Source organism: Gymnoscopelus microlampas (assembly GCF_963454915.1).
Source record: "Gymnoscopelus microlampas genome assembly, chromosome: 18".
Classification (NCBI taxonomy): domain Eukaryota; kingdom Metazoa; phylum Chordata; class Actinopteri; order Myctophiformes; family Myctophidae; genus Gymnoscopelus; species Gymnoscopelus microlampas.
In genome coordinates this window covers 49,718,071-49,745,637 of record NC_139955.1, presented here as the reverse complement: position 1 = coordinate 49,745,637, position 27,567 = coordinate 49,718,071, and the positions used below count along the sequence as shown (strand labels likewise).

At 39.3% G+C, this 27,567-nt stretch overlaps 2 protein-coding genes and 1 long non-coding RNA gene across 6 annotated transcripts in view; 1 reads left to right on the top strand and 2 right to left on the bottom strand.

The window, feature by feature from the left end:
- Positions 1–27,567, top strand: part of LOC311034142 (uncharacterized protein) — a gene marked incomplete at its 5' end in the record, with an annotated part of 308,082 nt that overhangs the window by 24,641 nt on the left and 255,874 nt on the right. The window lies entirely within an intron of this gene.
- On the bottom strand, positions 515–9,384 carry LOC311034260. Its single transcript, XR_014599585.1, has 3 exons — positions 9,348–9,384; positions 2,112–2,299; positions 515–925 (listed from the first exon to the last, which is right to left on the bottom strand). It is a non-coding gene; the product is annotated as an uncharacterized lncRNA (long non-coding RNA).
- The window catches only part of LOC311034241 (uncharacterized protein), a 29,237-nt gene continuing 20,316 nt past the window's right edge, over positions 18,647–27,567 (bottom strand). For 3 of the 4 annotated variants that reach the window (XM_084042064.1, XM_084042066.1, XM_084042065.1), the window contains 3 exons: positions 25,345–27,154; positions 24,716–24,825; positions 18,647–22,824 (listed from right to left, as the gene is read on the bottom strand). In XM_084042064.1, the coding sequence (XP_083898190.1) occupies positions 24,753–24,825; positions 25,345–27,154 (1,883 nt within the window). In that variant the 3' untranslated portion in view covers positions 18,647–22,824; positions 24,716–24,752. The remainder of the gene's footprint in view (positions 22,825–24,715; positions 24,826–25,344; positions 27,155–27,567) is intronic. The other variant, XR_014599581.1, reaches the window with a different exon arrangement.

Below are 27,567 nucleotides of genomic sequence, written 5' to 3'. Positions count from 1 at the left end.
TGTAACCTCATACGTCATAATTTGAAGGAAAAGATCCCCACCAAACACATGCATTCTAGTCATAGAGAAACTTACTTCAAGCAGATAAAGTGAACACTGCACAGTGAAGCTCAAACGTTCATTAAGTCCATGAACAAAAACATACTTCATGTGTAGTAAACTCCTCTCCTAAAAAGGAGATACAGTAAATAATAAAGTGCATTCTGTAAACAATAATAAAGTGCATTTTATCTCTTGTTTTTTATAAACTTGCATTTTATAAACTTGTTTTTCATCTCTCTGTATGTGAAGCACTTTGTGAGTCCTCTCTGTGAGAAGTGCTATATAAATAAAATGTACTTACTTACAGTATCACATAACACAATGAGGTTACTCTAGAGCCATGCTAGCTGCTCAATGAAATACTATTTATGCACTTTATGAATTGAGGTAGAACTGTCCATAAGTTCCTCTAAGTGTGTCTTGTCCCTGAGGTGAGAGGTCATTATCTCAGCCGGACTAACACACATTAATGAGCAGATTCTGATCAACCGCTGTCTCACACACACACTAAGAAGCCTCTCACAGGCAGCTGAGGCAGGTAGTGGTGTTTTCACTATGAATTGAGTACATGGACCCCATTAGAAACAAGCCATCAGGCTTTCATGGGCTTTATAATCCTATTTAGTTGACCTTGTATTTAAACTGTACTTTCATCAATGAATCCAGTGTGTTGAGCTTGAGAGCCAGGTGTCACACTGATGGTAAAGATTAGAGGACGTTCATGGTATCATCTGGACCGGTCAGGTAGGACTGCAGCTGCTTGTGTTTTCATGTGCATTATTTACCCTGCTTGATGGTGGAGAAGAAGTCATCCTCATCTGAAGACTGGGACCTGATTGCACCGTGGGTTGATCCTTCACATGGCTTTGGATGTAGTCCAGGCCTATGGAATAACAAAAGCACAAAACCAAAGGATTTAAGCTTTTCCCCAATAAACACTGTTTTAATACCTAGATAAAAACAATACATCATGGAATTAGACTAAGGGCTGGGACTTTAACTGATTCATTAATTACAGGGTTGGACTGAAGGGGTCCGTCTTATTTAATGTTTTTAAATCAATATAGACTAACTAAATTGTTGGTAGTGTTATGGCCTTTGAAGCAACAGGGTTTAGTTTGTGTTAGTTTGGTTTGTTCATACAGGATATTGGACAATAAGGTCAATCAAGACATCTTTATTTTTATTTCTACTAATGGTCAGGGTTTCCACTGTTCTGGAATGTACTTTAAAGTATTGTGTTTTACTTGTGTTTGAGTCTACAGAAGGTCCTTGAATTCATATAGTCTTCCTGAATCTCTGAATAGATTCCTATAATTGCTGCACTTTATGGTAAAACTTGCACTGATCTGTTGGTCTGTTTAGAACCACCTTGATAAAAAACTATTATATGTTGTTGCTTAAACTTATGTATTCACTCATTGATTCACTCATTTACTAAAATCTGTTTTAACTGAAAATAAAATGCTTCTCAGGTCAAATATTGATATACGATTAAACATGCTATTAATTTTGATTAATTAATTACAAAGCTTGATTAAATGTATATTCAATCAAGTCCCAGCTCTAAATTAGACATTGGGCTCATGGTCTGTCATAATCTCTGACAAACACAACCTCAGCAGGACTCAACCTGTCAACAAACAAAAAAAAATACATGATTGGCCACAAAAAGTCAAACCAACTAAAACCACATATTTTCATAAGGAAAGACATACGAGACTTCTAAGTAGGAATCTTATGCTTTATTTTTTATTTTTTCCACCACTATGACTAATAGGAATTAAAAAAGCCAAGAAAGCCATTGGCTTGTCATCATAGAGTACAGAAGTCCTGACGTCACTGTCTCATCCCCTGGGTCGTGGAAGTCATTTCTCTATAGAGAATAACATCGGGTCTTCAAATCGTCTCATATATGAATTATGATCCATAAATAAACAAAGTGTCTCGGCGCTGTTGTCGATGAGGCTTTGTATTGTTTATGATAGTCAGTCACTCATATTTCATACAGTCTGTTTATGGAGAAAATTTAACTCATTTTGTCTGAAGTAACATTAATGTTTTCTCACCGTCAGTTGATGCTTCATATCCATAAGAGTCAAACCTCCGGGTTATTACTTTATTTATGGAACACACTTCTTATTATTATTAAACACGTCTATGGGGATTCACAACGGGGGAAACCGAGACCCAGGTAGGATGAGTCAATGACGTCAGACTTCAATCCTTTCTGCAGTGTTGACCGTTTAATGTGTCTCTAATCTCCTCAGTGTCTCATGGTTTATAGTTATATTATACCTCTATGTTTATAGTTATATTATACCTCTATGTTTATAGTTATATTATACCTCTATGTTTCTCTCATTCAAAGTGAATGAAACGTGAAGACAACAACACAGCGGGTTGAGATATCCGTGTGGTCAGGTCTCTGTTTCCGGGTTTACAGCCAATGACATTTCACAACATTGACAGAGAGCCAATCACAAGCTGGGATGTAGGAGACCGCGAGTAACGCTTCATACGATTGGCGGAGCCTGGAACCAGCTATTCTGGTCTAAAAAGATATATATTCATATTATTTTAATCATTTTCATGCTTTAAAATTACAGTAACGAGTCTGTTTTGAAAAGGTACGGAGTAGAAAATACAGATACTTGTGTTAAAATGTAACGAGTAAATACAATGAACACATTAAGTCAAACATAAAGTACATGTCATTGTTTTTATGTACTTTTTATGTGCCATACAGAGTCATAGTAAATCAGTGTCATACATAAATGATGTATTATGTAACATAATCTGAAGAAAACCTGGAGACTGACATTCAATTGGTTTTGATTGCACATCACTAAATTGGATGAGATCTTACTTGGAGGGTAGAGAACAAGTGGTTGACATCAACGGAACCATGTCCTCATCCCTCCCGGTGAGCTGCGGGGTTCCTCAAGGCAGCATTCTAGGGCCGTTACTGTTTCTTCTATACATTAACGACATGAATGCTGCCTGTAACTGCAAACTGTTCCTGTTCGCTGATGACTCGGCACTCCTGATTTCGGGTGAGGACAAGTTGCAAGTCGAGGAAGCTCTCAGCTCTGAACGCTCTGAAAAATCCGTACCTGGCTTACCGATAACAAACTGTCACTACACCTTGGGAAAACCGAATCCATCCTATTTGGGACCAAACATTCCCTCAGTAAAATGAAGGTAAATGACTTCAAGGTCAAAGTCGATGACACAATCATCACTAGCAAAGAAGAGATTACCTATTTGGGATGTATTCTTGACAAACACCTGACAGGTGAAAGCATGGCAACAAAGGTGTTCAAAGGAGTAAACCAGAGAACCAGATTTATGGGCAGAGTTTCCTCTTTTGTCAACCCTCAGGCACTCAGGACCCTCTCTGGGGCCCTGATTCAGCCCCTTTTTGACTATGCTAGCTCCTCTTGGTACTCCAACACCTCAGTGTCACTGAAGACTAAGCTTCAAACCTCCCAAAACAAACTGTTTTGACTACTTCTCGGACTGGGGCCCATGACCCACCTCTCTCCCACTCACTTTGCCAGCCTAGGCTGGCTCAGGGTGGAAGACAGGGTTATACAATTAAAAATGGGACTGGTCTTCAAAATTGTAAATGCAGATTTGCCCGAAATGCCCCCTATACCTGCATATCTGTATAAGTACCTCGAAAAAGTTAGTGACACCCACAGTCACAAAACTAGAGGGAGCGTAAACAACAATCTGGTAACACCCACCCATAAAACAAACATGGGCAAATTCTCCTTCTATAGCACTGCCACCAAGGAATGGAATAGTCTAACCCCATCCCTCAAAAAATGCAGTTCGCTGGGCTCATTCAAAACAGCCCTAAAAACTCATCTTTCTGGAGGCCTAAAGAGGAGCTAGTACCAGTTTCCCTGTAGACAGACGACCCCCCCCCCCCTCCCCCTTTTTTGTACACACTTTTTATTTTTATTTTGATCATGTTTTGTTTTGTATATATTTCATTATTTTCCCATGACCTTTTTTGTACATAATGGTATATATTTTTTTCCCTCTGTATTCTTATGTTGATTTTTGAACTGTTTGGTTGCTACTATATATGTCTATGAAATTAATTCAAGGACCCCAATGGAAACAAGCCCGCAAGGACTTTTTTGGCCGGACCTTTTAGACAAAAGCATTATAAATGTAACTGTGTTGTTTTACATTCTTTTGCCTAATAAAAATTTCAATCAATCAATCAATCAATCAATCATTTAATTAGTGTTTAGGTCTTAAGATCAAAATAATAATAGACTTCTGTTTGGAGTGATAAAGAGATGATCTGTTTTTACAACTAAAGTCTCTCCAGGTCAGAGACTTAGTGGACATGGATTGTGTTTTCCACACGTCTTCATTTATATCAACGTCCAGCTCTTTTTCCATCGTTGTTTCACATATATTGTGGAGTCCTTATTCAATGATACAATTCTATATAAGTATAGCTTACTTACAAGACCTTTATTACGTATAAGCATCAGTAAATGTATGAATAATTGGTGTGGCCCCTGGATTACACTCTTTATCTTTATGCAAAAAAAGAATCCCTTAACAGTAAATATCTATAAAAGTCCTGCCTAGCCAATCCATATGCCTGACAAACATTTTCAAAACTGTCAATATCCCCATTTTAACTATTATGTTTTTCAAAATGTAACCTTATATCCATGATGTATATTATAAAGTTAAAGTGGTTAAAGTGATTTAGATACTTGTATGTTAGCATGTTTAGCTGGGGACCCCCTGGAACCCCCTAAAGGACTCTCAGAGTTACAGACCTGTATTGTTTCATTTGGACCACCTTCAAGGACCCCCAGGTCCCTCAACCCACTTTGAGGACCACAGCATTAGTATACAGGTCTGTTTCTGCTCATATCTGTATGACCATGGCAACAATAGAATTTTTACAACAATGTCCACCATGAACTCTGCCTGTAATTCAACCTTTGTGGAAGGAAGTAGTAACACTTATTTAAATCATTCTGGGTTTCAGTATCAGCTACATGTGTATCCTTGTATCTTTGGGACAAATCCCAGATGGACACTGTCTATTGTATTTGTTCTATAGAGTACATTATTGAGACAAAGAATAAAAAGGTAGTGTGTATATATGTGTATATATGATATTGACTCTACAATAACTATGTAGGAGTCTTTTCACTGCTACAAGTCAAACATAAATAGTTCTTCATCTTCAGAGCCACTGACATGACATTTGTCCCATTAAATACAATGAACACATTAACTCATTTCTAATTACAATACAATTATTTAATTGTTAAATGAACCATTCTGCATAAAGAGTACTTTTACATTTGATACTGTGAGTATACTTTTAATGATAGTTCAGATATCTTCAGTCTAAAAAGTCTATCAGTCTATGAAATGGTATTCTGATGACACCTGCTGGTTATAAAGAGCAACTGCAGCCTACAGGGAGTTTTATCATTTCTATTTCAAGGACCCATCAGTCCTCTGCAGAGATGGGAAAAGTACTGACATTCTGTACTCGAGTAGAAGTACAATTACTTGTGTAAAAAACGATTTTGGTAAAAGTAGAAGTACTCATTCAAATAATTGCTCAAGTAAAAGTAAAAAAGTACAGGCTCTGAAATGTACTTTAAGAGTAAAGGTAAAAAGTATTTTTACCGGATGTGCAAAGCCAACTGTAACCTCAAAAACACATAATGTTTAGTAAACTATTGTCTCCTAAAGGAGAGACAGTAAAGTGACGTATGGCTGTGCATTCTAGTCATAGAGAAACTTACTTAAAGCAGATAAAGTGAACACTGCACAGTGAAGCTCAAACGTTCATTAAATCCATGAACAAAAACATACTTCATGTGTAGTAAACTCCTCTCCTAAAAATGAGATACAGTAAATAATAAAGTGACATATATGGCTGTGTATTCTGTAGACAATAATAAAGTGCATTTTAAACGTTACTGCAAAAAGCTCTGCTTTGTATTTATTGCGTTTGTCATCGTTTGGGCCTGTTCAGACCTTCATCAGGACATATACAGTGGAACAGGGCACACACACACACACACACACACACACACACACACACACACACACACACACACACACACACACACACACACACACACACACACACACACACACACACACACACACACACACACACACACACACACACACACACACACACACACACACACACACACACACACACACACACACACACGTTTATATAGGGTACATCTACGCACTGATTGGCTCACCCCAATAGGGTAAGTGAGGTCACAGTCAACTCAACAGGAGGTTGGCTTTGCATAAAGTAAAAGATATATCTAGATATAAACAGTGTGCCCATCCCAGGATCCAAAATAGCAATAAACGAATATACATTTAAAGTATCCCAAGATGAATACATTTAATCATAAATATAACAGGTACTAGAAAAAGGGGAACACAGTGACATGCTACAGTATAGACATGAAGTGTTTTTATTTGAACAGGGTCTAAATAATAGGGAGATCGCCCCTAGAATCCCTCCACATAATAATGTCATAATAGTCTCTTGGAAAAAAGCAAAACAACGTCAGCTCTAAGAGCGTACTCTATTACAGGTGTCCTGAAGGTGTATGGAACACTAATAGACAGAAAACCAGTAAAAATGCCAGACAATTGCATAACAAAACAAGAGAATAACTGATACAGGCCAGAGCTCAAGATAAACCTGAAATGTCCCTGCATTTATCCACAAAACCATGTCCTATACTGCTGCACCAGGGGGATGGAAATCCTGTCACCATGTCCTGATGAAGGTCTGAACAGGACCAAACGTTGACCAACGCAATAAATACAAAGTGGAGCTTTTTGCAGCATCACCAGTGTGCAGACTCTAGTCCTTTTTTATGATACTTTGTTTGTCTTGCACCTGGGCCACCAATACCTTTTTAATTTTAAACGTTACCCCATCACCTTCCTTCCTCTTATTTTCCACCCATCTTCTCCTTCCCAATCCCTGTCCACCTCCTGTTTCTTCTGCCTATCTTCTCCTCTGCTCATCCATTTATCACCTTCAGGTTCTCTCCATCTCCACCAGCCCTTCTGCACCGTGCATCTCAACACTAACCAGTGATCACTTTATTATTACAATGATTACTACAAACTTAGAGACTCATAAAGATGAGTTTGAGTCCATCTGAGAACTACAGCTTCCTGTTAACTTCAGGGTCCATTTCAAGGTCCTGGTGAGTCACCTATAGAGCTCTGCATGGTCAGGCCCCAGAATACCTAACCCACCTGGTCCCACGTTATGTACCAGGGAGGGCCCTAAGGTCTGCTGAACAGGGTCTGGTAACAGTTCACACACTAATCTAAGAACTAAAGGAGACAGAGCCTTTCAGGCTGTAGCTCCCAGGCTTTAGAACGCTCTTCCACATGTCTGGAGAACTACAGCCTCTGTGGACATGTTTAAGAACAACCTTAAAACGCTGCTATTTCAACAAGCTTTTACACATGTTACATGATGTTATTTACACCTTTGTGTTATTTGCTGTCCTGATGGAGATGAATTGTACAGCTTCTTCTGTTCTACCTGCTTTAATACCTTGTTTTGTTTTTCATCTCTCTGTATGTGAAGCACTTTGTGAGTCCTCTCTGTGAGAAGTGCTATATAAATAAAATGTACTTACTTACAGTATCACATAACACAATGAGGTTACTCTAGAGCCATGCTAGCTGCTCAATGAAATACTATTTATGCACTTTATGAATTGAGGTAGAACTGTCCATAAGTTCCTCTGTGTGTCTTGAATTGAGGTAGAGCCAGGTGTCACACTGATGGTAAAGATTAGAGGACGTTCATGGTATCATCTGGACCGGTCAGGTAGGACTGCAGCTGCTTGTGTTTTCATGTGCATTATTTACCCTGCTTGATGGTGGAGAAGAAGTCATCCTCATCTGAAGACTGGGACCTGAATGCACCGTGGGTTGATCCTTCACATGGCTTTGGATGTAGTCCAGGCCTATGGAATAACAAAAGCACAAAACCAAAGGATTTAAGCTTTTCCCCAACAAACACTGTTTTCATACCAAGATAAAAACAATAGATCATGGAATTAGACTAAGAGCTGGGACTTTAACTGATTCATTAAGTACAGGGTTGGACTGAAGGGGTCTGTCTTATTTAATGTTTTTAAATCAATAAGGACTAACTAAATTGTTGGTAGTGTTATGGCCTTTGAAGCAACAGGGTTTAGTTTGTGTTAGTTTGGTTTGTTCATACAGGATATTGGACAATAAGGTCAATCAAGACATCTTTATTTGTATTTCTCCTAATGGTCAGGGTTTCCACTGTTCTGGAATGTACTTTAAAGTATTGTGTTTTACTTGTGTTTGAGTTTACAGAAGGTCCTTGAATTCATATAGTCTTCCTGAATCTCTGAATAGATTCCTATAATTGCTGCACTTTATGATAAAACTATACTGATCTGTTGGTCTGTTTAGAACCACCTTGATAAAAAAAAACTACTATATTTTGTTGCTTAAACTTATGTATTCACTCATTGATTCACTCATTTACTAAAATATGTTTTAACTGAAAATAAATTATTTCTCAGGTCAAATATTGATATGATTAAAACATGCTATTAATTTTGATTAATTAATTACAAAGCCTCTAATTAATTCGATTATTTTTTTTAATCAAGTCCCAGCCCTAAATTAGACATTTTAATGCTAAAATGTTTTGCTAAAGTACATTTCATACACATGAGGATTAGTAAAGGTTGTCATTTACTTTTCACAAGTAAACAGAAACTGCATAAAGAGTACTACTTCCTACTTCAAGTATATTTTGATGCCAATACTTTTGAAGCCATTGGCTTGTCATCATAGAGTACAGAAGTCCTGACGTCACTGTCTCATCCCCTGGGTCGTGGAAGTCATTTCTCTATAGAGAATAACATCGGGTCTTCAAATCGTCTCATATATTTATTATGATCCATAAATAAACAAAGTGTCTCGGCGCTGTTGTCGATGAGGCTTTGTATTGTTTATGATAGTCAGTCACTCATATTTCATACAGTCTGTTTATGGAGAAAATTTAACTCATTTTGTCTGAAGTAACATTAAAGTTTTCTCACCGTCAGTTGATGCTTCATATCCATAAGAGTCAAACCTCCGGGTTATTACTTTATTTATGGAACACACTTCTTATTATTATTAAACACGTCTATGGGGATTCACAACGGGGGAAACCAAGACCCAGGTAGGATGAGTCAATGACGTCAGACTTCGTCTCCTCCTCAGTGTGTCTCTATGTTTATAGTTATATTATACCTCTATGTTTATAGTCTCTCTGATATGAATGAATCTCTCGTTCAAAGTGAATGCAACGTGAAGACAACACAGCGGGTTGAGATATCCGTGTGGTCTGTGTTTCCGGGTTTACAGCCAATGACATTTCACAACATTGACAGAGAGCCAATCACAAGCTGGGATGTAGGGGACCACGAGTAACGCTTCATACGATTGGCGGAGCCTGGAACCAGCTATTCTGGTCTAAAAAGATATATATTATTAATATTATTTTAATCATTTTCATGCATTTAAATGACAGTAACGAGCCTGTTTTGAAAAGGTAGGGAGTAGAAAATACAGATACTTGTGTTAAAATGTAACGAGTAAATACAATGAACATATTAAGTCAAAAATAAAGTACATTTCATTGTTTTTATGTACTTTTTATGTGCCATACAGTCATAGTAAATCAGTGTCATACATAAATGATGTATTATGTAACATAATCTGAAGAAAACCTGGAGACTGATATTCAATCATTTAATTGGTGTTTAGGTCTTATGATCAAAATAATAATAGACTTCTGTTTGGAGTGATAAAGAAGATGATCTGTTTATACAACTAAAGTCTCTCCAGGTCAGAGAATTAGTGGACATGGATTGTGTTTTCTACACGTCTTCACTTATATCAATGTGCAGCTCTTTTTCACATCGTTGTTTCACATATATTGTGGAGTCAGTAAATATATGAATAACTGGTGTGGCCCCTGGATTACACTCTTTTATCTTTATGCAAAAAAAGAATAATCCCTTAACAGTAAATATCTATTAAAGTCCTGCCTAGCCAATCCATATGCCTGACATACATTTTAAAACTGTCAATATCCCCATTTTAACTATTATTGTTTTGTTTCTCAAATGTAACCTTATATACATGATGTATATTAAAGTTAAAGTGGTTAAATTGATTTAGATTCTACTTATGTATGTTAGCATGTTTAGCTGTGGACCCCCTAGAACCCCCTAAAGGACTCTCAGAGTTACAGACCTGTATTGTTTCATTTGGACCACCTTCAAGGACCCCCAGGTCCCTCAACCCACTTTGAGGACCACAGTATTAGTAGTATACATTTAGCTCTGTTTCTGCTCTGATTTGAATGGCCATGGCAACAATAGAATTTTGACAACAATGTCCACCATGAACTCTGTCTATAATTCAACCTTTGTGGAAGGAAGTATCAACACTTATTTAAAACATTCTGGGTTTCAGTATCAGCTACATTTGTATCCTTGTATCTTTGGGACAAATCCCAGATAGACTGAGTCAGGATGATTCATAACTGTTTAAGATCCTACTGGAAACACAAAGCTATCACTAAGAACTGGTTGCAGAAAAACTGAATAACAGTTTCATCTTCTAGAGCAGATGACCTTTTCTTTAAGACTCCAATAAGAGTTGGTCTAAAAAAGATGGGGGAAATAGTTAGAATACATATTATTTTATGAAAATAGATATTAATTTATATAAATACATATTAAAGTCACAGGGGTCTCTCCAGCTCTTTAGTAAACAGAATATAGTACATTTTCAGGCAGGTGACAACACTTAAGCCAATCAGGAGAGAGCAGGAGTCTTTTCACTGCTACATGTTAAACATAAATAGTTCTTCATCTTCAGAGCCACTGACATGACATTTGTCCATTAAATACAATGAACACATTGTAATTAAAAAAGCTCATTACTAATTACAATACAATTTAATTTTTAAATGAACCATTCTGCACAAAGAGTACTTTTACATGTGATACAGTGAGTATACTTTTGCTGATAGTTCAGATATCTTCAGTTGTCTATAAAGTCTATCAGTCTATGAAATGGTTTTCTGATGACACCTGCTGGTTATAAAGAGCAACTGCAGCCTACAGGGAGTTTTATCATTTCTATTTGAAGGACCCATCAGTCCTCTGCAGAGATGAGAAAAGTACTGACATTCTGTACTTGAGTAGAAGTACAATTACTTGTGTAAAAAACGACTTTGGTAAAAGTTGAAGTACACATTCAAATAATTACTCAAGTAAAAGTAAAAAAAGTACAGGCTCTGAAATGTACTTTAAGAGTAAAAGGTAAAAGGTATTTTTACCGGATGTGCAAAGCCAACTGTAACCTCAAAAACACATGTGTAGTAATTAAACTATTGTCTCCTAAAGGAGAGACAGTAAAGTGACGTATGGCTGTGCATTCTAGTCATAGAGAAACTTACTTCAAGCAGATAAAGTGAACACTGCACACACAGTGAAGCTCAAACGTTCAACTTTAGTCCATGAACAAAAACATACTTCATGTGTAGTAAACTCCTCTCCTAAAAAGGAGATACAGTAAATAATAAAGTGACATATATGGCTGTGTATTCTGTAGACAATAATAAAGTGCATTTTAAACGTTACTGCAAAAAGCTCTGCTTTGTATTTATTGCGTTTGTCAACGTTTGGGCCTGTTCAGACCTTCATCAGGACATATACAGTGGAACAGGGCACACACACACACACACACACACACACACACACACACACACACACACGCACACGCACACGCACACGCACACGCACACACACACACACACACACACACACACACACACACACACACACACACACACACACATGTTTATATAGGGTACATCTACACACTGATAGGCTCACCCCAATAGGGTAAGTGAGGTCACAGTCAACTCAACAGGAGGTTGGCTTTGCATAAAGTAAAACTTATATCTAGATATAAACAGTGTGCCCATCCCACGATCCAAAATAGCAATAAACAAATATACATTTAAAGTATCCCAAGATTAATACATTTAATCATAAATATAACAGGTACTCTAAAAAGGGGAACACAGTGACATGCTACAGTATAGACATGAAGTGTTTTTGTTTGAACAGGGTCTAAATAATAGGGAGATCGCCACTAGTATCCCTCCACATAATAATGTCATAATAGTCTCTTGGAAAAAAGCAAAACAACGTCAGCTCTAAGAGCGTACTCTATTACAGGTGTCCTGAAGGTGTATGGAACACTAATAGACAGAAAACCAGTAAAAATGCCAGACAATTGTATAACAAAACAAGAGAATAACTGATACAGGCCAGAGCTCAAGATAAACCTGAAATGTCCCTGCATTTATCCACAAAACCATGTCCTATACTGCTGCACCAGGGGGATGGAAATCCTGTCACCATGTCCTGATGAAGGTCTGAACAGGCCCAAACGTTGACCAACGCAATAAATACAAAGCGGAGCTTTTTGCAGCATCACCAGTGTGCAGACTCTAGTCCTTTTTTATGATACTTTGATTGTCTTGCACCTGGGCCACCAATACCTTTTTAATTTTAAACGTTACCCCATCACCTTCCTTCCTCTTATTTTCAACCCATCTTCTCCTTCCCAATCCCTGTCCACCTCCTGTTTCTTCTGCCTATCTTCTCCTCTGCTCATCCATTTATCACCTTCAGGTTCTCTCCATCTCCACCAGCCCTTCTGCACCGTGCATCTCAACACTAACCAGTGATCACTTTATTATTACAATGATTACTACAAACTTAGAGACTCATAAAGATGAGTTTGAGTCCATCTGAGAACTACAGCTTCCTGTTAACTTCAGGGTCCATTTCAAGGTCCTGGTGAGTCACCTATAGAGCTCTGCATGGTCAGGCCCCAGAATACCTAACCCACCTGGTCCCACGTTATGTACCAGGGAGGGCCCTAAGGTCTGCTGAACAGGGTCTGGTAACAGTTCACACACTAATCTAAGAACTAAAGGAGACAGAGCCTTTCAGGCTGTAGCTCCCAGGCTTTAGAACGCTCTTCCACATGTCTGGAGAACTACAGCCTCTGTGGACATGTTTAAGAACAACCTTAAAACGCTGCTATTTCAACAAGCTTTTACACATGTTACATGATGTTATTTACACCTTTGTGTTATTTGCTGTCCTGATGGAGATGAATTGTACAGCTTCTTCTGTTCTACCTGCTTTAATACCTTGTTTTGTTTTGAATCTCTCTGTATGTGAAGCACTTTGTGAGTCCTCTCTGTGAGAAGTGCTATATAAATAAAATGTACTTACTTACAGTATCACATAACACAATGAGGTTACTCTAGAGCCATGCTAGCTGCTCAATGAAATACTATTTATGCACTTTATGAATTGAGGTAGAACTGTCCATAAGTTCCTCTGTGTGTCTTGTCCCTGAGGTGAGAGGTCATTATCTCAGCCTGACTAAAACACATTAATGAGCAGATTCTGATCAACCGCTGTCTCTCACACACACTAAGAAGCCTCTCACAGGCAGCTGAGGCAGGTAGTGGTGTTTTCACTATGAATTGAGTACATGGACCCCATTAGAAACAAGCTATCGGGCTTTCATGGACTTTATAATCCTATTTAGTTGACCTTGTATTTAAACTGTACTTTCATCAATGAATCCAGTGTGTTGATCTTGAGAGCCAGGTGTCACACTGATGGTAAAGATTAGAGGACGTTCATGGTATCATCTGGACCGGTCAGGTAGGACTGCAGCTGCTTGTGTTTTCATGTGCATTATTTACCCTGCTTGATGGTGGAGAAGAAGTCATCCTCATCTGAAGACTGGGACCTGAATGCACCGTGGGTTGATCCTTCACATGGCTTTGGATGTAGTCCAGGCCTATGGAATAACAAAAGCACAAAACCAAAGGATTTAAGCTTTTCCCCAATAAACACTGTTTTAATACCTAGATAAAAACAATACATCATGGAATTAGACTAAGGGCTGGGACTTTAACTGATTCATTAATTAATTACAGGGTTGGACTAAATGGGTCTGTCTTATTTAATGTTTTTAAATCAATATAGACGAACTAAATTGTTGGTAGTGTTATGGCCTTTGAAGCAACAGGGTTTAGTTTGTGTTAGTCTGGTTTGTTCATACAGGATATTGGACAATAAGGTCAATCAAGACTTCTTTATTTTTATTTCTACTAATGGTCAGGGTTTCCACTGTTCTGGAATGTACTTTAAAGTATTGTGTTTTACTTGTGTTTGAGTTTACAGAAGGTCCTTGAATTCATATAGTCGGAGAAGGCAGCCCAGGTGCTCATCCAGGCTCTTGTCATCTCCCGCCTGAACTACTGCAACTCCCTCCTGGCTGGTGCTCCGGCATCTGCCATCAGACCTCTGGAGCTTGTTCAGAAAGCTGCAGCTCGTCTGGTGTTCAACCGCCCCAAGTTCTCCCACACAACTATCCTCCGTTCTCTACACTGGCTCCCCGTAGCAGCTCGCATCCAGTTTAAAACCCTGGTGCTAGCCTATAGGGCAGTGAAAGGAACAGCTCCTTCTTACCTCCGGGCTATGGTTGATGCTTACACCCCTGCCCGACCACTTCGGTCTGCCACCTCGGGGCGACTGATTGCCTCGTCACTCAAGGGTCCTTCTGGTCGATCGACACGGTCACAACTTTTTTCTGTTCTGGCCCCACAGTGGCGAAATGAACTTCCCACTGAAGTCAGGACAGCAGAGACACTGCCCATCTTTCGCCGCAGGCTGAAAACCCACCTCTTCCGGAAACACTACCCTTCCTCTTTGCCTGGCCTACTTGTTGTTAACTAGTTGTACGAAATCTTGTTTTAGTTTTGTATTGTTTTATTGGATCTTGTTTAGTCGATACACTTATTTGTTTGAGCTCGTGCTCATTTGATTTTGCTATTTTGTCTCATCTGTTTAAGAAAGTAGGTAGCTGATATATAGCACTTTTACCTTAGCGCTAGGTATACTCTTGGTTGCTTGTTTTTTTGCAGGAAATGCACTTAAGACTTCTGGTGATTAGTAGTTTTCGTTCCCTACCTATGTTGAATACACTTATTGTAAGTCGCTTTGGATAAAAGCGTCTGCTAAATGACTGTAATGTAATGTAATAGTCTTCTCTGAATAGATTCTTATAATTGCCGCACTTTATGGTAAAACTTGCACTGATCTGTTGGTCTGTTTAGAACCACCTTGATAAAAAAACTACTATATTTTGTTGCTTAAACTTATGTATTCACTCATTGATTCACTCATTTACTAAAATCTGTTTTAACTGAAAAGAAAATGCTTCTCAGGTCAAATATTGATATTAAACATGCTATTAATTTTGATTAATTAATTACAAAGCCTCTAATTAATTAGATATTTTTTTTAATCAAGTCCCAGCCCTAAATTAGACATTTTAATGCTGAAATGTTTTGCTAAAGTACTTTTCATACACATGAGGATTAGTAAAGGTTGTCATTTAGTAAACATGACTTACATTGACAGAAACAATATCTCAGTACATTATGGACACTTCAAATGACAAAATGTCCTCATCATCAATAAAGTAAAGAGCATCAGCAGCATTTACCATGTTATAGGATGTCTTCATCACGTGTCCAGCAGGTCCTGAACCTCTGGATCACCAAGCATCCAAAACACCTTTAAATGGTAAATGGTGCATTTATATAGCGCTTCTATCCGAAGCACTTTACATTGATTGTGCCATTAACCCATTCACACACACATTCATACACCGATGGCGGAGGAAACCATGCAAGGCACCAACCTGCTCATCAGGAGCAATTAGGGGTTCAGCATCTTGCTCAAGGACACTTCGGCACTAACTTTAGGGGAGCGCCCCAGCCCGGGATCGAACTGGGAACCTTGCGGTTTTCCAGTTCCCTCTACCCGGCCACTCTACCCCTGAGCCACTGCCGCCCCTTTACAGTCCTGCCTGAAGAGCATCTACCAAAGACCCACAGTATGCAGAGCTGCTGGAGCTGAGCCTTGATTTATTGATTGAATATTGTATTAGACATAAATACAAACATCACAGTACAGTCAAACAGTCTAAAAGGAGAACAACTTGTTTCCATTGAGCTCCTATATATTCAATTCAATTCATCAACAGAGCATACAAAAATCACACCCAGTGTGAAGTGGGCGATGTGGTCATCACAGTGATGGAAGCTCACTTAAAGAAAAGTTTTTTTTTTTTTGTACTTTAAGTATATTTTGATGCCAATACTTTTGTACTTTTACTCAAGTACATTTTGATTACACAGACTTTTACTTGTAACAGAGTATTTCTACTTAAGTAAAACATTTCAGTACTTTTTCCACCACTAAAAGGAATTTAAAAAGCCATTGGCTTGTCATCATAGAGTACAGAAGTCCTGACGTCACTGTCTCATCCCCTGGGTCGTGGAAGTCATTTCTCTATAGAGAATAACATCGGGTCTTCAAATCGTCTCATATATGAATTATGATCCATAAATAAACAAAGTGTCTCGGCGCTGTTGTCGATGAGGCTTTGTATTGTTTATGATAGTCAGTCACTCATATTTCATACAGTCTGTTTATGGAGAAAATGTAACTCATTTTGTCTGAAGTAACATTAATGTTTTCTCACCGTCAGTTGATGCTTCATATCCATAAGAGTCAAACCTCCGGGTTATTACTTTATTTATGGAACACACTTCTTATTATTATTAAACACGTCTATGGGGATTCACAACGGGGGAAACCGAGACCCAGGTAGGATGAGTCAATGACGTCAGACTTCGGTCCTTTGTACTCATTCATGGAGGTCTGTAGCCCCTACGGAACCTCTCCCTCCGCTGTACGCTGTATAGCTCCGAGATGAGGTTCCTCGTTAGTTACTGCCGTCTGTTTTCGAAATGGTCGCACGTCGTCCACTTTACATGTTTCTTACCCCTTTCTGCACATCGTATCCAAAAAGTAAAGCATTTCCGCCACTCTCTCAGATGTTTGAAGTTTTAACGCGCCATAAAAGCCATCCAACGGGTTGAAGAAAGTATTTAATTTGCCTCGGTTTTCATCCGGTTACATGGTTTTTAAGACATTGCGCAAGAGTTGCGCCCGTAGAGATAACATTACTGTTTACCCTACTGGTCAAATGTTGAATTGCATCTTCTAATGCAAAATATTATGGAACCGGATGAAAACCGAGGCAAATTAAATACTTTCTTCAACCCGTTGGATGGCTTTTATGGCGCGTTAAAACTTCAAACATCTGAGAGAGTGGCGTAAATGCTTTACTTTTTGGATACGATGTGCAGAAAGGGGTAAGAAACATGTAAAGTGGAAGACGTGCGACCATTTCGAAAACAGACGGCAGTAACTAACGAGGAACCTCATCTCGGAACTATACAGCGGAGGGAGAGGTTCCGTCGGAGCTAGGAGGTCTGCAGTGTTGACCGTTTAATGTGTCTCTAGTCTCCTCAGTGTCTCATGGTTCATAATCCTCTCTGACATGAATGAAACATTAAAATGTTCTAACTATGCTCTGACCTGCTGCCATGTTTGTATGGAATGTAAACAGGAAATGACGTGCTAGTGGGTTCTTCTTCTTCTTCGCTGTTTTTTGGCAGTTGGCAACCATTTAAAGAGCATTACCGCCACCAGCTGGACTAAATTGTGAACTGGATATGTACAGTAAACCAAAAAATACAAATAAAACTCTATATTCTATTGACTAACTGGGTTTCTCTTATGTATCTAATGATATTAGCATATATTTACCCTGCTGCTTTCCCTAAGAGACCTGACAGTGTTAAATCATGATGTTTCCCCTTTTCCAACTCCTGATATAATTGATTCCTCTCACAGTTGTACTTCCCACATTGGAGAAGTACATGTTCTACTCAATCTACTGTTTCCTGTTCGTCACACTCTGTATATTTCCCTGTCGAGACACACCTGTAGATTATACCAGAGTCAGTTACTTTATGGGGATTATGTGGTCGGCACGCACCGACACTCTGCACCTTAATCATAATAATAATGTACGACGCCTTACTGTACATGGCAGGCATTATTCTGACCAGAGGGGATGCTATTTGTGCACAACTTTGCAAAAGATTATCCGAAGCTAACCTTAATATGTAGATATATAGGCTAACTATTTCTGACAACAAATGTACAATTCTTATGGTTTTGTAAGTTAGATTTCCCTCAGTTGCAATGTAAGGATAAGGATAATTCCTTTTAACAGGTCGTTCATGAAAGTCCTTGCGGTCTTGTTTCCAATGAGAACCTGTGAGCAATTAGGGGTTAAGAGTCTTGCTCAGGGACAAATTTCATTTCATCGACACATATGCTGTCCTGGCTGGGAATCGAACCTGCGGCAACCAGGGCCTCTGGGTCCGTAGGCGGGCTCACTAACCACTCAGCTATGGCCGCCCCTATGTAACAGCTCTGTGTACACAGCATGTCTATTCCCTTTTAATTGTACACACATTATTATGTTTTGATTGTATTGTTTCACTGGCAACTGGCAAATGTATGTTTTCTCATGTCAATAAAGCCATTTGAATTGAAAATGTAATTGGATGTGCACAATATTATTATATTACTGTGCTAACAGGTTTGATTGATTGATTGAATACTTTATTTATAAAGACATGGAAACAGTACAAGGAAGTACAATTCACAATACAAGGTCCTCTAAACTGGATCGCTCATAAAAGCTCAATGTCTTATTTAAAATGAGATCCCTGTGCACCCAAATCATGATGACATTTAGGAAAACAGACAGATGTACACTACTATGCAGAACATCATACAATCAGCTTACAGGTTACTGCTATGAAAAACAAGAAATATGTACAATAAACAGTTCAAGGAGGGGGGGTGGGTGTGTGGTGGGGTTAGGTTATGACTTCTACAGGGGCCAGTTTGGAATGTCAGCCTCCTGAAGGTGTTAGTTTAGGGCAGTTTGAAAGTGAGTAGGGTTTTGCACTCCTTTACTCCTTTTGGTAGGGCATTCCACATTTCTGTTGCATAGCATGAGAAAGAGTTCATTTGTGCCAAATCTGGGTTTGACGTGATCAGTGGAGCTGCCTCTGGTGTTGTGATTATGGACTTCATTTACGTTTATGAAGTATTTAGACAGGTACATGGGTATCCCAATGTTGTGGTGAATCTGGTCTTGTAGACCAGGCCCATTGCAAGTTGCCGAACTCTGTCCTCAACCCTGAGCCATCCTTGGATGTACCAATGCAGCCAGGGAGACGTGGATATGACCGTGTCCATTGAACTAACTACCACAGAGACCTCATTCTCTCATCTACTTTTCATTTATTGGATTGGACTTGCGCTGTTACAGCTGTGGTCATATTTTAGTTACATTTCTGTCTGCGTTAAGTATGGTTTTGTGGTTTGTATGCAAATAGGTGTGTGTGAGGACATTGATATGATTGGTGGGATGACTTTACACATCAGAGAATTAGCTCTTTCTCCTTGGCTTTACATACTTTCTTGGCCATATTCCACTTCATGACTAAAATCAGGTAAAACCCATTCTTACACTGTGATTGGCAGGATACAACCGTTTGATAAATCCCATGTGAGCTCTTATAAGAGATGTGTCTGTCTGTTAAATAACTACATTGTAATAGTAAACGTATTCCTGTGGTCGGATCCGTGCTGGTTTCTATATTAGACTGATAAATGAGGGCCTAGTGCAAAACAAACACATCATGAAAATGATATTGAATACAATAAAACATAAGTTAAAGTGAAACAAAAATAGGAGAATAAAATGACAGTGCAGAAGAAATGATTCAAACCCTCAGTATGTCTGATAAACACTCTAATGCCTCACAGTGAGTCTCTGGTTTGATTCCACAGCCCAGTGGACAAACTGAATGCCACTCCTCTACTCTAAAACATCTCTGGAGACTAAACAGGCTATAAATCATCTCAACAGTGTAACAGACAGTCCAATGCTGCTGCCAGCCTACTGACCAGGTCCAGGACATCATGTCACATGACCCCATCCTGGTCTCCTTACACTGGCTCCCAGTTCATTATAGAATACATTGTAAGGTTCTATAATCCCATACAGAACCTCCATGGTATATCTGTATAGTTAAGGTTCTATAATCACATAGAGTCAGACATCTATATAGTTAATAGGGCTGGGACTCGATTAAAAAAATTAATCTAATTAATTAGAGGCTTTGTAATTAATTAATCGCAATTAATCGCATTTTAATCGCATATCAATATTTGACCTGAAAACAGTGAAAAGCTATTTTTTCAAATGGATTTTGGCATACGTCTTTAAGTACATGTACTCTAGAACTGTACTTAAGTACAATTTTGAGGTATTTGCACTTGACTCTCGAGTATTTCCAATTTCTAATACTTTTACTTCTACTCCAGTAACTCCACTATATCTCAGAGGCAAATATTGTACTTTTACTCCACTACAATTATTTGAAAACTTTAGTTACTAGTTACTTTGTAGATTTCGATTATTATTATTATAAAACATGTGGTGGTAACCATGTGAAAATAGCCGATCTACAAGCACAAGGCATTGTGAGCTTGTAGATCTGCTACTTTCCACCACTCGAGGCTGGTAGATTGTGTTGTTGTTACTGTTGTTTTATAGTAGTTTAATTAATTATGCGTGCGCTGGCATGAGCGGTCCGTCTGAAACTCGTCCAGTGAGAAACGTTCCGCGGTGAAAAAACGGGTGCGATTAAAATGCGTTAATTTTTTTAACGCGATAATTTTTCTGTAATTAATTGATCGAAATTAACGCGATAAAGTCCCGGCCCTAATAGTTAAGTGACCAGCAGATCTGTGACATTTGCTGTATTGTGATTTCCTTTAACTCTTTTTGGTTGATTTGTTTTATTCTGTGTTTGATTGTTGTATTGATCTGCTCTTCTGCTCTTAAACTGTGAATCACCTTGTGACGGCGGTGCTCTACCAATACATTTGACTTGCTTTTCAATATAGGCAGAAAATAAATAAATACAAATAAAACCTGAGTTAGGGCGCGCTCCCACCGCACTTTTATTTTACCTCTGGGGCAGAATCTGCCAATGCTTTTTCAATGTAAATGCGTGGATTCACGCAAGAGCGTATCTTTCCGCTTGTCGCGCAGACCGTGCGTTTATCCGCTCTACACGACTTGTCCATTTGAAGCATAAAACTGCTGGAGGCAGGAGCTGATTTTCCCCCTCTGTCAAATCGGGTGAGTCGAAGGCGGACCGTCCCAAGACTCAGGAAGCAACATGGTGCTCAAGGCAGAAGGCGGTGCGGGCTACGGGGAGGGTCCTGAAAGTGAGTGACAGGTGCGTCACTCCCGTTTTTTAGAATCCGCTGGCTGCAAAAAACTGTGGCCGTGCACAACCTGCGTTTAACGCTAGCTGACCATGTTTTGGTGGGAGCGTGCCCTAAAGGCAGATTAGGCGAAAAGGCTGACAGGAATCACACTGGCACCCTGCTAAGAAAACACTCAACAGGGTTAAAATGTCATTTACAAAAAAGGGATGGCAGGTTGAAAGTGGTTTAAGATTCATTTGAATTGAATTCATTTACATTTCATACATTTCTACAACTTTCTTGCATCTCTAAAATGGTTCTAAATTGCTATAGTGTCTGTGTTCCTTTATGTTGGTCTTCATATCCACTAGATGGACATACATCCATACTGTAGGATTAAAGCACTGATCTGTAATGTTGAACAGTCTGAATATTATCATGAATTACTTTCAAATACAAGGACAGAATGTATCTGGATTGTCTAATTCTGGATCACAAAATGTAGGATTTAAATTGGGATCCAATCAGATTAAAGGGGATCAAAATAACTCCTGTGCAGTAGATGACATCACATGCACCTCATATAAAGTTAACACCACATTAAAACAACTACAACCTCATCATGAAAATGTAATTCTATCTGTTATCTATCTATCTATGCTGAGTCAGTCCATGCCTTTAAAAAGCTGCTAAAAACCCATTTGTTTGGCAAACATTTTGGTTTGTAATATTGTTTATTTCTATGTATTGTTTTTGCTGCTCTGTGTGTAACTTCTTTTTTATTGTTGCTCTATTTTAATGTGATGTTCTTGTTTTATTTTATTGTATTTATTGTACTGTTGTACAGCACCTTTTAACATTTGTTTTGAAAGACACTTTATAAATAAATGTCCCACCTATCTGTAAGACTTAGGGCTACACTAGATTAGAATGAACCACTTTCAACCTGACATCCCTTATTTGGGCATGTCATTATATAGGAGAAAATGCTCAAATAAAGAAAAGAAAAACATAACATTACACTGAAAACATCTTGGTCTGAAAATGTACATTCTGTACAAATACAATGTTTAACCTAAAAATGTATTCAAAAAAGAAAGTCCCTGCCCACTACCACAGAGGTTGTGGGTTCGAATCCACCGTGATGCATCCGGCTTGTCGAGCGTCTACACAAACACAATTGGCCCGTGTTCAGGGGAGGGAAGCCGGGCGGGGGGGAGGGTGATAATGGTCATTACATGTATTCCTAGGGCTGGGGGTGGCATCTGTCAGCAGGGAGTGTTGGGCGGTCGATTATCTTCTCCTGAGGGGTGGTCTTCAGACGTCACACTACTGCTGCCCCCTGGTTGATGAACAACACAACACAACACACCACACCACAACACAACACAACACAACACACCACAACACAACACAACACAACACAACACAACACAACACAACACAACACAACACAACACAACACAACACAACACAACACAGGTTAAATTAGATTAGATAAGTAGGTGAAACATATGTCAGCATGTTTCTGAACATTATATGTTTTATAATATAAATAATATAAATAACCCTCAGCTACTGTAATATTAGAAGGTGTTTGTATAGGACTATCTCAGTTTGTGGAATTTGATATTCTGTATTATGCTACATAGTATCCTATATAATATATAATATATAGTATCCTACTAGCTGTTGGTTCCTACTCGTTTCATTGGAATAGTGTCAACAAGCGTAAAAACATATGGATGTCAATTGTAAAGTTATCTTATAAATATAATGTTAGATTAGTTTCATTTTCAGTTTCAGCGCTGGGCAACGCAGGCAGCTGCCCACCCAGTTGAGCCCTCGCCCCGCTGCTGAAAGACGGACAAAAAAATTATAATAAACTGACGTTTCTGCTTAACGATAGATAAATGGACGGGCACTCTGGCAGCAAGTCATCTTCCCCCAACAACACATTCAAACATATCCCCTGTTGGAGCGTCACAAACTGCATTTAAATGTCTGTTTAGAGCCGCTGTGATGAATCACTCAATGCTAAAACAGTTTTATCTCCTAGCGTTTGAGAGAGATTTAACTTAACATTTGAACTATATTAAATTATAGACATTTTCAAGTGCAGCCCTGTCGTCTCATGGTATAGTTAGACTATAATCTACGGAGGAGGACGTGGGCTTTTGGTTGCACATGTTTAAAGATTATTTGAGTTGTTGACTTTATTTGCTGTTGTCGTTGCAATTTTCAAATGACTCAATAATTTGTGCATGACGACATGTTGGCATCTATCTGCAATGCTGTCTAAACTACTGTGCTTCTTTGAGAGTTAATCATTTGTATCTGCAATAGCCAGCCTTCCTGCTGTGATCCTCTTTGTAACGAAAACCATACGTTGACAATAGTTGCATATTGTAGCCTATTTTATTCATGTATTTTTTTTTTTTGTATTATGGTGCAATAGCTATTTCTCAATTATTCTCAAGTCTAAAGACCTATGTCTATAGACATAGACCTATGCTTACACCCTTATATACTCATTTCACCGGGGTGCCCCAGGGCTCTAAACTTGGTCCGTTTCTCTCATGCTGGACGTATCAGCTTCTTTGGATTTTATTTTTGGATTTGTGATCATGTATGATCCAGGTTTTATATTTGGGGTTTTCTAGCCATGAGCTTGAAAACAAACAATGAATCATTTTCACACTTTTTCCCCAGTCTATCTATCTATGCTAATATTAGTACAGGTGTTACTGTTGACTCGGGAACAATGTAACAGTTAAATAACTAGTTATAACCTGCATCCCTTCTCTTGAATTACAGGTGTGGCCCAGGAGGTAGAGCGTCCGCTTAGAAACCGGAATGTAATAATTAAGCCCTGCTTCTCTTGAATTAGAAATGCTGCCCAGAATGAAAGGCAGTTGATATCCATACATTACAATATTTCTTCAACATCATTATTATTCTTTAAGTTATTTTAAGGGCTTTTCTGAGTCTTTATTTCACTCAGGCCAATCAGAGTCTTCTAGCCACAGAGGAGAGGTGAGAGGTGATTGGCTGAGGCAAATCATGGACAAACAGGGAGGGGCTGAGGCCGTGACCTGAGTGAGGCTAACGCACACACACACACACACACACACACACACACACACACACACACACACACACACACACACACACACACACACACACACACACACACACACACACACACACACACACACACAGATTTATCTTACTTTGTGTGTGGAGGTCCAGGTTCATCAGTGTCACTCTTCATAGACTCTGGTCTGTCAGTTCCTCCTCCTCTCTCTCCACACGCTGACTCATCTGTTGCTCTTCATTTAACCTACAGACAAGAACACAGGACACACACACGGACACACACACACACACACACACACACACACACACACACACACACACACACACACACACACACACACACACACACACACACACACACACACACACACACACACACACACACACAATGAAAGGAGTATATGAATGAATGGTGTCCCCTGCTCTAACATGTTTATATTCACATACTAACCTAACTGTTTAAATTCACATACTAACCTAACTGTTTAAATTCACATACTAACCTAACTGTTTAAATTCACATACTAACCTAGCTGTTTAAATTCACATACTAACCTAACTGTTTAAATTCACATACTAACCTAACTGTTTAAATTCACATACTAACCTAGCTGTTTAAATTCACATACTAACCTAACTGTTTAAATTCACATACTAACCTAACTGTTTAAATTCACATACTAACCTAACTGTTTAAATTCACATACTGACCTAGCTGTTTAAATTCACATACTAACCTAACTGTTTAAATTCACATACTAACCTAACTGCTGTGCTGTTCCTCACAGCTGGTCGCCCATCGTTTGATGTGTTGTATTTCTGAAGGTCCAACTCATCCAGAACCTCCTCTGACGTCAGCAGCATGGAGGCCAGAGCTGAACACTGTGACACTGATCTGTCCTCTGACTCCAGGTACAGTTGGATCTCCTGATGTACTGAGTGATCGTTCATCTCTGTCAAACAGTGGAGGATGTTGACACATCTGTCAGGAGAGATCTTGTGACTATTCATCTTCTTCAGGTTGTTGATGGCTCTCTGGATCTCCTCTGGACTGTTCTCTGTCTGACCCAGCAGGCCTCCTAACAGACTCTGGTTGGACTCCAGTGAGAGACCATGAAGGAAGCGGACAAAGAGGTCCAGGTGTCCACTCTCACTCTGCAGGCTTTTTTCCATAGCAGCCTTCAGGAAGTCAGACATGGAACTGTCACTGTTGTAATCATCATCCTCCAGGAATGTCTTCAGGACCTCCATGTTCCTCTTTGTGAAACAGTGGAACAGGTAGACTGCAGCCAGAAACTCCTGGATGCTCAGATGAACAAAGCAGTAGACTGTTTGGTGGAAGAACACATCATCTTCTCTGAAGAACACATCATCTTCTCTGAAGAACGTTGAGCACAAGCCTGAGTTCAGCAAGTCCTTGTTCACATCAACACCACTCTCTTCCAGGTCTTTCTCGTAGAAAATGATGTTGCCTTTGTCCAGTTGGTCAAACGCAAGCCTACCCAGCTTCAGAAAAACTTCTCCTGCATCCTTTATGAGCTTCTCTTTGTCTGCCTCATCTAGTGCAGGGTTCTTCATCCTCTCTCGCTGGGTCTCACCCATCAGGAAGTAGCAACACATGTCAGTCAGGGTTTTGGGAAGCTTGTCTGTCGTCCCCATGTTCTGCACAACGGTAGCAAGGCTCCAACAGAAGGCTGGGATTTCACACATGGTGTGGAGGATCTTTGATTCCTTGATGTGTGAGTAGATTGAGCTGGCCTGGTTCTCATCACTGAACGTCTTCATGAAGAACTCCTTCTTCTGGTCATCTCTGATGAACCCTCGTACTTCTGTCATCCTGTTAACAAACTCCTTAGGGATCTGATTGGCTGCAGCAGGTCGTGAGGTTATCCAGATCTGAGCAGAGGGGAGCAGCTCCCCCCTGATTAGGTTTACTAGCAAAACATCCAGGGGGTAGGGATCAGTGACATTCATGATGCCAAAATTTGTACTGAAATCGAGCTGGAAATCACTCTCGTCCAAATCGGCCATCACAAACTGAACTTTGAAGTGGCTCTTGTTGTAGTCTTCTGACTTCTGCAATACGTTGAAGATGTAATTAAGAACGTCTTCCTTAATGAATCTGGTTTCCTTGATGCATTTGTGAATTAGCTTTGCCAAACTAAAGTTTTGTCCCTTGAGCAGATTTAACTGGCGGAACTTGATCGGGAACATGAGGTGTGGATCTTCAGGGAAACATTTCTTGGCCCAGTCAGAGATAAATTTGTGTACGAGTGAAGTGTTGCCAATTCCTGCACAGCCAACGGTCAGCACTGTTCTTTTGTTTCTTCCAGAAGGGTCTTTGAAGATGTCACTGAGTTGGATTTCTTCTTCCTCTCCTGCCTTCTTCATCTCCATCTGTCTGACCTCATGATGACTGTGGATGTCTGTGACTTTGATGTCTACATTGTAGAGGGTGTAGTTGTTTCCAAACATGAGCTCAGGCTCTGTGCCCGACTTTACACTTAGAAATGTCTCGTCCATGTTGTGTTGAAGCTCGTCTTCATAGTCAGTAATGAGACGCCCTGACAGAGCTGTAGTGAACAAAGCAATCCCATGTTTAACAGCCTTGTCCAGAGAGAGTACCCCCCTCCCCTTTCCTACACCAGAGTTTACCAATACAACTTTTTCCATTTCAGTTCTTGTCATTGTTGAATAGTTCAAGGCGCAAACGACTTATTATAGATTATTTATCAATCTATAAAACAGTTAAAACAGTTAGGAATCTCCAGCTATAAGTATTAAAGTGTTTGAGAACAACAGCATTATGTTTCCATTGAAAATGAAAGGAAGGCGCTCGGGTGGTGCAGTGGTAAAAGTAGCTGCCCACCACAGAGGTTGTGGGTTCAAATCCACCGTGATGCATCGGCTTTGTCAAGAATCTATACGAACACAACTGGCCTGTGTTTCAGGGAAGGGAAGCCGGGCAGGCGGGGGGATAATTGTC